This window comes from Volvox carteri (genome assembly GCF_000143455.1).
Source record: "Volvox carteri f. nagariensis unplaced genomic scaffold VOLCAscaffold_43, whole genome shotgun sequence".
NCBI classification, from domain to species: domain Eukaryota; kingdom Viridiplantae; phylum Chlorophyta; class Chlorophyceae; order Chlamydomonadales; family Volvocaceae; genus Volvox; species Volvox carteri.
In genome coordinates this window covers 223,724-236,573 of record NW_003307586.1, presented here as the reverse complement: position 1 = coordinate 236,573, position 12,850 = coordinate 223,724, and the positions used below count along the sequence as shown (strand labels likewise).

General features: G+C 51.0%; 2 protein-coding genes across 2 annotated transcripts in view; one reads left to right on the top strand and one right to left on the bottom strand.

Annotated features, from left to right (window-relative positions):
* D1bHC (cytoplasmic dynein 1b heavy chain) overlaps window positions 1-3,325 on the top strand; it is a gene marked incomplete at both ends in the record, with an annotated part of 44,915 nt that extends 41,590 nt beyond the window's left edge. Inside the window, 3 exons of the mRNA XM_002954482.1 lie at window positions 138-372; window positions 1,605-1,769; window positions 2,006-3,325. Coding sequence (XP_002954528.1) covers window positions 138-372; window positions 1,605-1,769; window positions 2,006-3,325 — 1,720 coding nt within the window. The remainder of the gene's footprint in view (window positions 1-137; window positions 373-1,604; window positions 1,770-2,005) is intronic.
* Window positions 3,326-10,793: 7,468 nt separating this feature from the next.
* Window positions 10,794-11,882, bottom strand: VOLCADRAFT_95311 (uncharacterized protein; the record flags this gene model as incomplete). Its single annotated transcript, XM_002954424.1, has 3 exons — window positions 10,794-11,050; window positions 11,560-11,692; window positions 11,799-11,882. 3 exons carry the CDS (start codon window positions 11,880-11,882, stop codon window positions 10,794-10,796), a joined length of 474 nt encoding a protein of 157 aa, XP_002954470.1.
* Between the last annotated feature and the right edge of the window lie 968 nt (window positions 11,883-12,850).

Sequence of the window (12,850 nt, the reverse complement as noted above, 5' to 3'; positions counted from 1 at the left end):
GCAGCACCAACGATCTGACAAGATAGGATTATGCCGTATAGAAGTGGGACGGAAATGTCCCTCATAAATCATAGGCTCCCTGATTGCGATCTACTTCTTGTTCCCAGCATCCGTTCGTGCGGCCGCCTTCTGTACAGTTACCACGAGGTGGCCATGGGCCAAGGTCAGGCGGAGAAGGCGGTGGCGCTGCTGCGTGAGTGTGCCAAGTCAGGTGATTGGCTGGTCCTCAAGAACGTGCACCTGGCAGTGTCCTGGCTGCCCTCACTGGAAAAGGAGCTGCTTATGATGCCGAAACACGAGAACTTCAGGCTCTTCCTTACCTCTGAGCCCCATCCGAAATTCCCGTCAACACTATTGGAAATAAGCCTGAAGGTGAGCACCGTTGGACGTCATCCTAAGCTAAAGTTAGGAATGACAGACTTTCCTTTGTTTCGCTTTGAAACTTTACTTCGTTTCTTTCTCCTATCTAGTGGGATTGTTAGGGTTGGCAAAAATACTATATTTTTTACCCAAATAGTATAGTATAGTAAGAAATAGTACTATATATAGTAATGTAGTACTATGATACTATTACTAGGCAGGTACACGCTCCCAGTAGAAGGGGGGTGTACGACCAACCGTTGTACCTGAAAATTACACCGTTGGAAAGGTCTTCTTTTGTTCTTTCTAAATATCTACTTAGACATTAGAAAGCAGATCGCTGTGGTCATCCAGATCACTTTTTGTTAGTTCAGTGCCCGGTAGGTGGACCCCAAACCCCATGTCTCAAGGCGTGTTATGGCACATAAAGACATAATCACAGATAGAAGACCCAGTGTTCACAAGACAACACACGGACGCCATACTAGTGAAGTTCCTGCATTACAACGGCCCAGTACGTAACCCTCCAATTCGGCAAACTGCCGCAGCTCAATCTATCGTTGCTCAGTCATCAATCTGCGTGTTAGGGATGTACGTTTCCCTGGGTGCCCTGCTGCTGCTGCTGCTGCTGCTGTGCTTCCTGCTCCTGCTCGTCCTCCTCACACTGCTGGAGGATCAGCTCCACCTCATCCGCCGCAGCGCCGTGGTTGCCCTGCAAGCCCACCCCACCACTCCACATCGAAGTTGTCCCAAAGACTACCCGTCTTGGCGTTCCTCTTTTGGTTACGTAGCTTGTTAAAAAGCTCGTTCCGAGAACGGAGAACTTCAGGGGGGACGTCTGGACCAGGATGCAAGCCTCTGATCACCTTGTCATTCATTATACTGGATTCCCTTGACATTATTCATCAAAACTACGTAGCATAGCTCGAAGACGCGGCTATAGCCCTTCAAAATACAGCTTGACTGCAGATCTCGACTTGGTCCAACTAATACTGGACACTATCCAAACCCAAATCTAGTACTATCTAGTACTATTTTTACTATATTATTTTACTATGTACGAACGCGGTACGAGCGTCGTAAACTAGTGCCAGTTTAGAGCCCTGCATAATATATAGTACTATGCATAGTACTATTATAGTATAGTACTCTTTTCTAGTATAGTACCCGTGCCAACTCTAGGGATTGTGCATGAATGGATATACATATAAAAAACGTGTTGCCCAATGTTGCTGTGTTTGCAGATCACGTTCGAAGCTCCTCCAGGCCTGAAAAAGAACTTGCAGCGCACCTACGAAGCATGGTCTGCGGAGTTCCTGTCTTCCGGGCCCCCCATCCGCGCCCAACTGCTTTTCGTACTGGCTTGGTTCCACGCGGTGGTGCAAGAGCGGCGCACATACATACCGCAGGTAGGTGTGTGGAAGGAGTAAGGCAGGGCATTTGTGGGCCAAACAGTCATAAAGGTTTTAAAATGTCCCTACAATGAACAGCAGGGCGATTATGGCTGTGTTTCCGCCATTTGTAGGCCAGGACCATATCATGCCTCGGAACACCACCGTAAGGCAGCTCTATCCAATAGTGCGCGTCGCCAAGGACGGAACGTCCTTGCAAGCCAATAAGGGTACTCCCAACTGACCTGGTACAGGGCTGGACCAAATTTTACGAGTTCTCATTCGCGGACCTGCGCTCGGGTATGGACGTGATTACCCAGGCCACCCGGTCCGGTGGCGCACCACAATGGCCCCTTCTGCTGGGGCTGCTGGATGATGCCATCTATGGTGGCCGTCTGGACAATCCCTTTGATCAGCAAGTACTGTTAACCTTTCTGCGACGCCTTTTCAGCCCAGACACCGTCGGTATGACAGGTGCCAAGGTGCGGCCACTGCCGGGTAGCAAGGTCGTGGTACCTACAACGAACCACCGTGCCGACTATGTGTCTATCATCTCGGCGCTTCCGGACATCGACACGCCTGGACTGTTCTGTATGCCTGAAAATATTGACCGCACCGCACAGCAAGTGAACTCCAACCGCGTCATTTCGCAGCTAAAGATGATGAGCCTTCATGCGGACGCGGCAGGTGGCTTCAATCGTGCACAGTGGCAGGTGCAGCTGGGGCCGCTGCTGCGGCTGTGGGACCAACTCATGGCAGGCGCAGGCGCACTTAAGGCGGTGATGAAGGAGATTCACACGCGCGGCACGTCAGATTGTGGAGGCTCGCCTGTGGAGAACTTCATGGCGCTGGAACGCTTTAAAGGCGCCAGCCTGGTGGCGCTCATAGATCGTACATTGGGGGCCATAGCACGTGTACTTAAGGGCACTGATACACTGTCATCGGGCGTGCAACTTAACGGCACAGCGCTACTGTCCGACACGATTCCTGGTGCTTGGGACGCAGCTTGGGAAGGTCCCGAGGCGCCCATGGACTACTGCCGCACCGTGGTGGCAAAGGCGCTGGCCATTGAGGGGCATTGGCAGCGCTGCCAGCAGCCTGGCGGTGGCGGCCTCCTGGATGGCAGCAGCGGCGCGGGTCCCCTGGAGCTGAGCTCCGTGTTCCACCCAGGCACATTCCTAAATGCACTGCGGCAGCAGTCGGCGCGTGCACTAGGCTGCTCCATGGACACACTCAAGCTGGTGACCAGCTGGGATGCGGCACGGCTTCACTCCACAGCGAGTGCAGCGCCTGTGGTGCTGCTGGGTGGCATAATCCTGCAGGGGGCCACCTTTGATGGCAGCCGCCTAAGCCCTGTGACGGCTGAGGCACCTGCGTTTCGTGCAATTCCACCTATGTATTTGTTGTGGCTGCCAAAGGATGCACCGTATGCGTACAGCAGCTACATGGAGGCACCACTGTATATGACAAGCGAGCGCACCAAGCTCCTGGCGCGGGTGCAGCTGCCCCTGAATGGGCCAGATGAGCAAGACATCTGGGTGCTAGCAGGGCTGGCGCTGTTCCTGGGCGTCTGACGAAAGTCCAATCACCTCGTTCCTGTGCACTGCGATGGATTCGGAGGCCACCAGTTAGGGGTTCAAACGTTGTAAATGCTTATATGTATGCTTTAGGCGTGCCAGATCTTGCTGTGGGATAGTCCATGGCTGGTGATGCGGATGGTTAGGAAAATGTGGATGCGATATAACGGGGCTGTGTGTCCAACCGATGGGTGCGTGGCCAAGGGTTGCCTTGAGGATGCGTTAATATGGACCTGGTTGAAACCGTGCGGCCGGATGCAACCGGCCAAGTGAGAAGCGTGATGACGAACGACAGGCAACTGTAAGATTGTGGCACGTGAAGCAGGCAGATTGAGCGCCAGGCAAGGAGAGGTAGGACTAGGGGGGGGCGTTCCAAAGCCGACTAGGGGGCGGCTTTTCAAAGCCGGAAAAGGGCTCGGCCCCGGTGCAGCCACTTGACCCCCGTTCGATTCGCAGAGCAGTCCGTACGGCATAAGAGTGCAAGCACAAGAACGCCGTGACGCTTGGAGTACACACGTGTTAATGAGATTCTCAAACATCAAAAAGAAAGGTCGGCAGACTTGCTACGGCGATGTAGACCTGTCTGGATCGTCGCAAGCGTGCAGCCGCCATAGCATAATCATTATTGACTGAACAGTTAGCCTTCTCGTGATGCGGCAATCCGTAGAATGCCATACACACAAAGCAGGAGTGTCACTGCGGCATCGTGTGCTGCCGCTGCTGGACTGCCAGATACGTAGGTGGTACTACCGTTGCATCCATGTTCGGTCTGCTGGCTGGCAGTCCAAGGAGCGCCAAAGTGCCCGTGCTTCATGGAGCAATCATGTTGTCCCAGCCAGAACGCATTCGAGGATCGTTCCTATTGCACATTTTGAAGTCGGAATGCAGCCGCAAAGCTGATGGTGTCACACCATCAGCGACACAGTGTCGCAAAGGTACGCTTCTTTTGAACTTGGATTGAATGAATAAAGGAAGGAATGAAGAAGAAAATACGAAGGACAATAATCAAACAGGCGCGAGCCAGACGCCAGGAGGCAGCGTTGCCATGGGTCTGTCTAAAGTTGCTCCATGAATCTATAATGTAAGGGACATGCAACGACGTCAGAGGCAAGGGCTGCGAGGTGAGGGGAAGTCAGACTCGAAGCCATGGAAAGCTATCTTCGCGCTCCAATTCACCTGAATTTTTTCCTTTGGCCAAGCGATGAAGAATTGATGTAGCTTTTACATGCAATCTTTAGCGGAGCGAGATACGTAAATTTATCTCACCCTGGAAACCTATGTTTGCGCTCCGACTTATCTGAATTGTCTCCTCTGGACAATCAATGTAGAGTTGATGTAGCTCTTGAACCCTATTTTTTTGCGGAGCACGATATGTAAGCCCCTGACAGAGTGACAGACTGACTGACAGCAGTGAACACCGGGGGCTCGGCCCCCCCAATGGCGCTTCACACCCGGGGCCTCGCCCAAAAAAATGGTAACGTGAAGCGGCAAGCAAAGGAGAGAAATATGGTAAGAAGAACTAGTAATAAAGTGCAGAACATTGTACTCGACAGCTGCAGGAAGAGACGTGTACGGCCCCCCCTCTTCCCAGAGTGCCTATGCCACGGAGTGGAGGTTGGCTAACGAACTATGGCGACGACAGGAGCACCAATTGAGTTAATTATTGCTTTTCCTTGTCCTTGATAGCTTGAATTTTGCGCAAAGCGGACATAGTATGGTACATGGAAACTGTGACTGCCGGACAGAGGTCACACAATTTCAAAATGCCAAATGAACGGGCGACAGACCCCACGAGCCTAAGAAAAGTTATTGCTTTAACTAGCTTAGCAAAGAGCTTCACGCGCGGGCACCCCCGAGGTCAAACAGCAAAAGGATGCATGCTGGGTACAATATACGGTGGGAATTTTATTCGGAGATGACATGCCACGGGAAACAGTAGCCCGTGATGTGCCGTGCCTGTTGCAGATCGGATACCAACAATTCGTTGTTGCTATGCGTGACGTGCAAAATGCTACCATTTCTGAACTAGGCCAGCCGTTGGATGAACCAGCTGCAGAGTTTCAGGTAGTACGAGGAAACCCAGAGATGGCTGTCGTGAGGCAAACCATACGCACACTTTGCTGTGAGCCAATTTGCTTGTCGTCAGCATGGTTTTACATGGGGCCCATGTCATTGCAACATACAAAAAACCTGGGATATGGACAGCAGCGCGGAACTAGATGTGTACACAGGCACAACAGGAAATCGTCACATCATCTTGGTGTACCATGATGGTGAGTGAGACCTAACTGCATGCAAGTGGCATTTGGAGGTGGCCCCCAGCGTTGATACCGTAAAGGTTTGACCCTCCCAGGCGTATCGTAATTATTGAAAATTCCGCCGGGCGTAAATCCGTAATGTTGCGTATTTCAAAGAGAGCTTTTTCGTTTCTCAAGTTACTATTTTAAATTGTTGATAGGGAAAGCGTAATAGCTGCACCCAGGGAACGCAAGTCCCGCGTCCATCCCCTTGTAATGGGCCAGGATGACCCCTCAAACGTCAAAGCAGCCCAGATACAGGTAGTCGTAGCATTCATCAGCGCCTAGAATGTTCACAGCCCTGGCATTATCAGGTTAACGATAGTTCGACGTCGCGGCAAGCCAGATTGTGTACATGGTACCATCGGTACGCGGTACATAACCTCTCCTCCAAAGTCCCTTTCAACCAGTAGTAATCGCACGTAATCCGAAGTAACATTGTCTTTGAGACGTGAATCTCTGCCAAGCCGCCACACTGGTTATCGACGGGCCTTCGTCATCGTCCCCAAGCTGGCTGCACCCGCGCTTTGTTGTAGTCTCCGCGGTGCGCTGCTGGGTGAAGGCTCCACTGCTGGGTGAAGGCTCCACGCTGATCGCGGCACTCATCAATAAGATGCGGCCCCAGCTTCTCTAGCCTCGCCTCGGCTATGCTAAAGATCTTCCCACAGTGATTGCATTTCTTCGCGTACCTGTTGCTTTTCTTACAGTATTGCCCACAATTCATATAGTGCTTACCAAGCTCATCAGCCGGTCGGCCTGGGCCTTGTTGGCAGTGTGTTCACTGTCCATTGCCGGCTTCCGTAACTTTCTGATGTTAATTACGACAGAAGTTTACGCCGGACTGGCTAAAAGGGTACCTGGGATGCGTATTTCTAGTAATATTACGCCAGCGTAATTTGGGCGTAACATTACGGATTATGGTATCAACGCTGGTGCAGAGGGTTGCAAAGATGGGGGATTGGGGGCAGGTACTGGTCAGGCGGGATGGGGAATAGGGGTGACGATGTCAGGATGGGATGTGGGGCCCAAGGCAAGGATTAGGGATTAGGCGTGCTACACTACTTTTGGGATGGGGATTGCTGTCGTGAGTGAGGATGGGGATGGGATCCCTGTCAGAGGATTGGGAACACAGTTGGAGGATTAGGATTGGGTGTTCTGTAAAATGAGGCTGGAGGTGCAGAATTGGGAATACTGACAGGACTGCAAAACAGGCCAAGGATGAATAGTTTAGTTGTCCATAGTTGCTTGCATGGTGTGCTGTCACTTGTGGTGCATCTTACAGCGTCTGGTGAAAGTGGTGGTCGAAGCCAGTACCAAACATGCACGTTGTCGTGGTCGATTTTGCTCATACACTTCAACTCATGGGTCAGCAATATGGTAAACCAAACACCGAGAGATATCTTCGCAAAGCAAGGCACCCCTGCCCAACAGCACCATAACCAGCTGTCAAGGTATAGCCCATGCCCATGTTCACCAGCACCACATCGGGCCTCACATTACCCACTTGACACACATGAGCACATCTCACCAAAAGCGGCCCCTGCAGGCTGCACCACTGCTGTCTGCCAAAGGCATGGCCATCATCAGTGCATGCACCACCCCCCCCGGGATTGGAGGATTAGACCCTTTTTGCAACCCTCTGAGCGAGGTAATGCCTTAGGTGTATATTGCACAGGGGAGCGGATAAGCAAACTGTGTGGAGAGAATAGGATGAGTTTTTGTGCGAAGGTGTGTGCTCGGAGGCAACAGGCAGGTTATTTTTGTCACTTTGTCTTACCAGCGATTGGAATTTCCCATGTTTTGAGGTTTCGCTGGTTTGGTGTCTGGTGGTACCGCCGGTTCCATTGCCGCTGGATCTGGACTTAGTTCGATTAGTACTTCCTGCAATCCGTTGCAGCACCCCCGGTCATTAATAACTTGTTGGTATCGCTCGGTTGGTCCGTTCCGTGTGTTTTTGCAGCTTGCCCAGGTTGCCATGTCCCGGGTTGGTGCTAAGACCTGGCAGTTTTTGCTGCTTTGTGTTGCGGAAGGCCTGAAGTTATTTCCGGCATACCGGGCGCTGGGCTCGAAACGTCATTCAGTGGGCCGAGGCCCCTGGGTTCACTGCTGTCAGTCAGTCAGTCCGTCATGGTGTAACATTTGTTCTTATTTCACCCCGCTTTAAACTGCATCTGAAAGCTATTCTGATTCTCTATTGATAAACCAAGGGAATGAATTCAGGTAAATTTGTGGGCGAAGTTAGCTTACCAGGGTGAGATCAATTAACATATCTCACTCCGCTAAAGGTTGCATGTAAAAGCTACATCGCTTGGCTGGTTGTTGAGCAGACCTCTACCCGAAGGAGCGATGATAACGGCACCAAGAAAGCGTTTGATGAGCGGCTGGGACCATACGCGTCTGACTGTCTTGCCAGAGGAGTTCCCATCAGATGGGAAGCAACCGGGAGTGCAAATGGCGGAGTATAAGCACTGGATGGGGCTGCCCTTTTCGGGAGCCGCAGCCATCATGTGGCCAACACATGCTAAGGTTTTCATTCCTCGTTTGGCACATCGTAAGCTAATGCAGTTTCGTTTATGTTGCTGGGCTTTGGAGGCAAACAGAGCATGAAGGGGCAAGTACCATGTCCCCAGGGGGCAGCGGTTTTGCCACTGTTGTGGTACTAATCGCCGAATTGCGGATGAAAAACACGTGTTATTGGAATGCCCAGCCTATAATGATATTCATGCTGAGAGGGATTCGATAATCAACAGAGCATGTTGGAGGCCATGCAGTGGGAACCCGCACATCTGGCGAGGATGTTGGAACGTATGTGGGCTCACCTAAACTCAATTACCCCCTCTGGGCTGATGTGCGGTGTTTTCCTTTTGTCCGTGGCTTTTAGGCGTTGTAGTATTGCCCTTGGGCCTTCGGCTCGTATGGGTAGTTTTACAGGTATGGAGTCACGCACCCCCCAACCATGTAACACACACACACATCGCTTGGCCAAAGGAGAACATCCAGGTAAATTGGAGCACGAAGATAGCTTTCTATGGTTTCGGGTTTGACTGCCCCTCACCTCGCAGCCCTTGCCTCTGTCGTCGTTGCATGTCCCTTACATTATAGATTCATAAGCAAACGGCATGATCCTTTAAGGGGTTGGTTCCTTCATGCTTGGCAATTTAGACTGACCCATCGCATGCTCTAAGCACCTCCCTCCTGGCGTCTTGCTCGTGCCTGTTTGATTGTTGTACTTCTTACGTCAGTAAAATTGGAAGTCACCTATAGGCCGGGCCATCGCCTAATAGGTAGGACCGCGGAATATGTGGAGTATAGGTGATTTCGCGTATATGATCGTATACATCACACCTATAGGCGATCTGTTGTATACAGCATGGTCTATAGGCCTGTAGGCTATAGGTTACCATGTGTACGCATGCAAAACTGTGAGAGCCTAATAGTCCGTTGTATAAAGGTATGCCTTTTTGTAGGCCACTCGTGTATACAGTGTTCGGGGCAAAGCTGCACTAGCTGCTGCGTGCGAAACACCTTTGACCTCCCTTAAAATGCTGCAAACTATGAGGTCTGTGCATATGAACCGTTTTGTATTCACCCGTCATGCCGAGGCACATGCATCGATGGAGTCCATGCAACGCCGTCAGGCACCCCTCGTCATTAAGACCTGCTAGGAAGACCTCCTATTCGCGCCAGTTGCACCGCAAACGCCTACGAATTTCCACAAGTATTAAACTGTTAATAATTCTCGTATTCTTAGGTATCACGCGTGTGTATGCTTTGAAAATACAAAAGTTTTGCGACCGAAACTAGTTTCTGGCTTGCCGGGGTGGCAAGGTCTAAACCTCTTTTCCAAAAGCACTGAAATGAGTTCTGCAAGGTTATAATCTTTTCGGGTCTTTTGCTTGATAAATGCATTCCGATACGGCGGTGACAGGAGGTGGCATCTACGTCGACTTGAAGGCAACCCTAAGACCAATGGGATGAACTAACAGATTTAAATTATGTTTCTTGGCTGCGCTAAGTATTTTCCTAGGCGAGAAGTTCATGGTCTGCTGCCGACCCAACCTCCGGTACGACAATGCTAGACAAACGTAGCAGATGTTCATAAATGACTTTTATGTTTATGTCAATATTATTGCTATAGAGGCTCTGGACCGGACGGGTGTAAGATGTGCGTTGGTCGACGCGTTGGCCTTACGAAGAAGGAGAAAAACGCGAAGAGAACACGTGAATTCATATGCATAAGTCATGGATGGCGACGTTTTACGCTCTGAATGGTGATTCCTGCTTTTGTGTTCGGTTCTGGACCTCACATGTTGTCGTACCGGAAAATTTCCCTCCTGTACGGCGGTCACAGGAGGTATCTAGGTCGACTTGTATGCAAAACAATTACACCTAGGGATCATATGGCGGTTGCATTGCATGTTTCTTGGCCGCAGCCAGCAGCAAACTCAAATGGAGTTGGGCCATTTGCCCAGAGGCTGCCGCATGGACGACAAGCCAGGCTAACGCAGCTGATGTTCATGAGTGCCCTTTAGATTTTAAGTATAAAGGCTGGAACGACCCCTTTACATTCAGCGTTAAGTACTACCGGTAAGGTGCGACCAATACTCACGTGAGATCCCGGGATCGAACCACGGTAAAGGAGTGTGCAATTTCAAATGTATAGACACTTCAAGGATAATGATGCAATAAGAGAGGTAGTGAGGTCGCGCGATCGATGAGAGCGATGACTTGGGTAACTAAAGGGTGACTCGTAAGAAAAGCCTATTATGCGATGCCTGTACAGGTCCTATTATAGGGAATCATGTATACTTGCGTCTATATAGGCAATGTCGTTTACAACATCAAGTGTATACATACCTGTATACCGCATAGCCTAAACATCCCTTGCTACAGGTTATGATGTAAAAATGTACTTATATTACTATGCCATACATGATCGTATATTAGGCCATCACTTACACATGCGCCTCTTATGCTTAAGCCTTTAAGTCTCGTATAATATGTGTACACCTTACTGGCCTATATACCTTTCACCTATTTTCCCGAATATCTCGCCTATACAATGCCCGAAAAAATACAGACGTATTCTCTTCTTTATTCATTCAATCCAAGTATAAACGAGGTGTGCCTTTGTGACACACTATCAGCTTTGCCGCTGCATTCCGACTTTAAAATGTGCAATTGGAACGATTCTCGAATGCGTTCTGGCTGGGACAACAATTGCTCCATGAAGCAAGGGCACTTTGGTGCTCCTTGGACTGCCAGCCAGCAGACCGAACATGGATGCGACGGTAGTACCGCCTACTTATCTGGCAGTCCCGACAGAGCTCTCCGTTGGGCGGGGCATGGCCCATGAAGTTGCCCCTGGTATTCCGGATACGGAGTTCACCCATGCAATCAAACAGAGACACAAAACGTTCCACGTCTGGGCCCATGTAAACCACGACACTTCCGTGTGGATTGGCTACAGGTGCCTGTCTTGAATATCCAGCAACGAGTTGGCAATCTGTCAAAACTGTGAACTGTACCCCCGAACAAGCTGCTCTGCACTGAAGAGACACACCATCTCTGCTGATCTGTACATCAATACACACCAATTGGGTCAGCATAAACCATGTGTCACACGAGTGAGGCTCAGCTTGTCACGTGACTCACTGGAATCCAAAATCGTAGTCACCACATTGCTTGCACATGTAAAGCTTCCCTCCACCCTCTGTTGTCTATGGCCTTAGACAGTAAGGCCCGGTACGCTCCCTATCAGTGCCGTGGCGGCACGAAACAAGGAGAGCTGTAAATCCTCTGCATGGGAGGGGGTGTATGTAAGGACACACGGTCTCTCAAAACACCGTTTTCGGCACTGCACAGGGACATCGCCGCCCTGTTTGACACAGACTCGCGATTTTCTCTCTGTAACCAATAGTCCAAATTTCTCACCTCGGAACAAGTCCCATGCCGCAACAACGGAGTGCACGCCGAGAACTTCTTCAAACTGGCGCACAGCATCCACCCGTTCGTCGTTCACATCCAGCGCCTCGTGGAGGCACCTTGTGAGAGCCGCCATTTCAGGCTATAGATGCAGTAGAGAATTACCGGAACCCCTAGTGAAGCGGATGGTTGCAAGTGCACCAAGTGCATTTGCATGGTGGGAACACGTAAAGCAAGAAATGACGCACCGCGTCGTTAGGACTGCGTGTCCGCTGGTCCCGGGCATCTCCATCGTCCACAATATCCTCCAGTGTGACATCGATCGCGGCCATTTGCTCACCGCTCCTACATGACAGCAACCTAGCTTCTAGATAAACATCGCTACACAATGAAATTGGGTAGTTATGTAATACTATTGTAGGGTTCGCGACTATGACATGCTTGTGACTCAAGCCTACATGGCTGCCCAACTCTTGTTGTACGGAAGCGTGATGCATCGCATTAAAGCATAACAGTGCACATCACCAGAAGTGCTCTTGGCATAGTTATACATCTCTGTGTCGTTATTGCGCCATCTCTGTGGCGTGTTCCCTTTTGAAAGCTGAAGTCATTTACACAACAGGGAAGGATTTCTGAACATCCTTTTAACCCAGTATACTAATTATATCAAAACATATTATCACCGTAGGTCTTGCGTCGAACGGTGGTTAATGAACCAATGGTGCATTCATGGAAATATTTCAGAGCGGAGAAGTCTCAGCCCTCTGCTCTGGAAGTCCTGAAGAAAAGCCGGCTTGATTGCAGAGTCTGTGGACGCCAGCACACGGTTAACTCATGTTACTGTGGCCACCCAGCGCCATGCACGGTTCTGTATCCACAGTGGTGTGTTCAGGCGCGTGTTTACATCTCTTCGTCTGGTTGAATGATTGGATGAATGATTGGATGAATGAATGCACACACACACACACACACGCACGCACGCACGCGCACGCACGCACACGCGCACGCACGCACGCACGCACGCACTCACGCGCGTGCGCACGCATGCACGCAGGCACGCACGCAGGCACGCACGCACGCAGGCACGCAGGCACCCAGGCACGCACGCACGCAGGCACGCACGCACACACGCACGCACGCACGCACGCATGCACGCACGCACGCATGGCAGGCACGCACCGCACGCAGGCAGGCACGCACGCACGCAGGCACGCACACACTCACGCACGCAGGCACGCACGCACGCATGCACGCACGCACGCAGGCACGCAGGCATGCAGGCACGCAGGCACGCATGCAC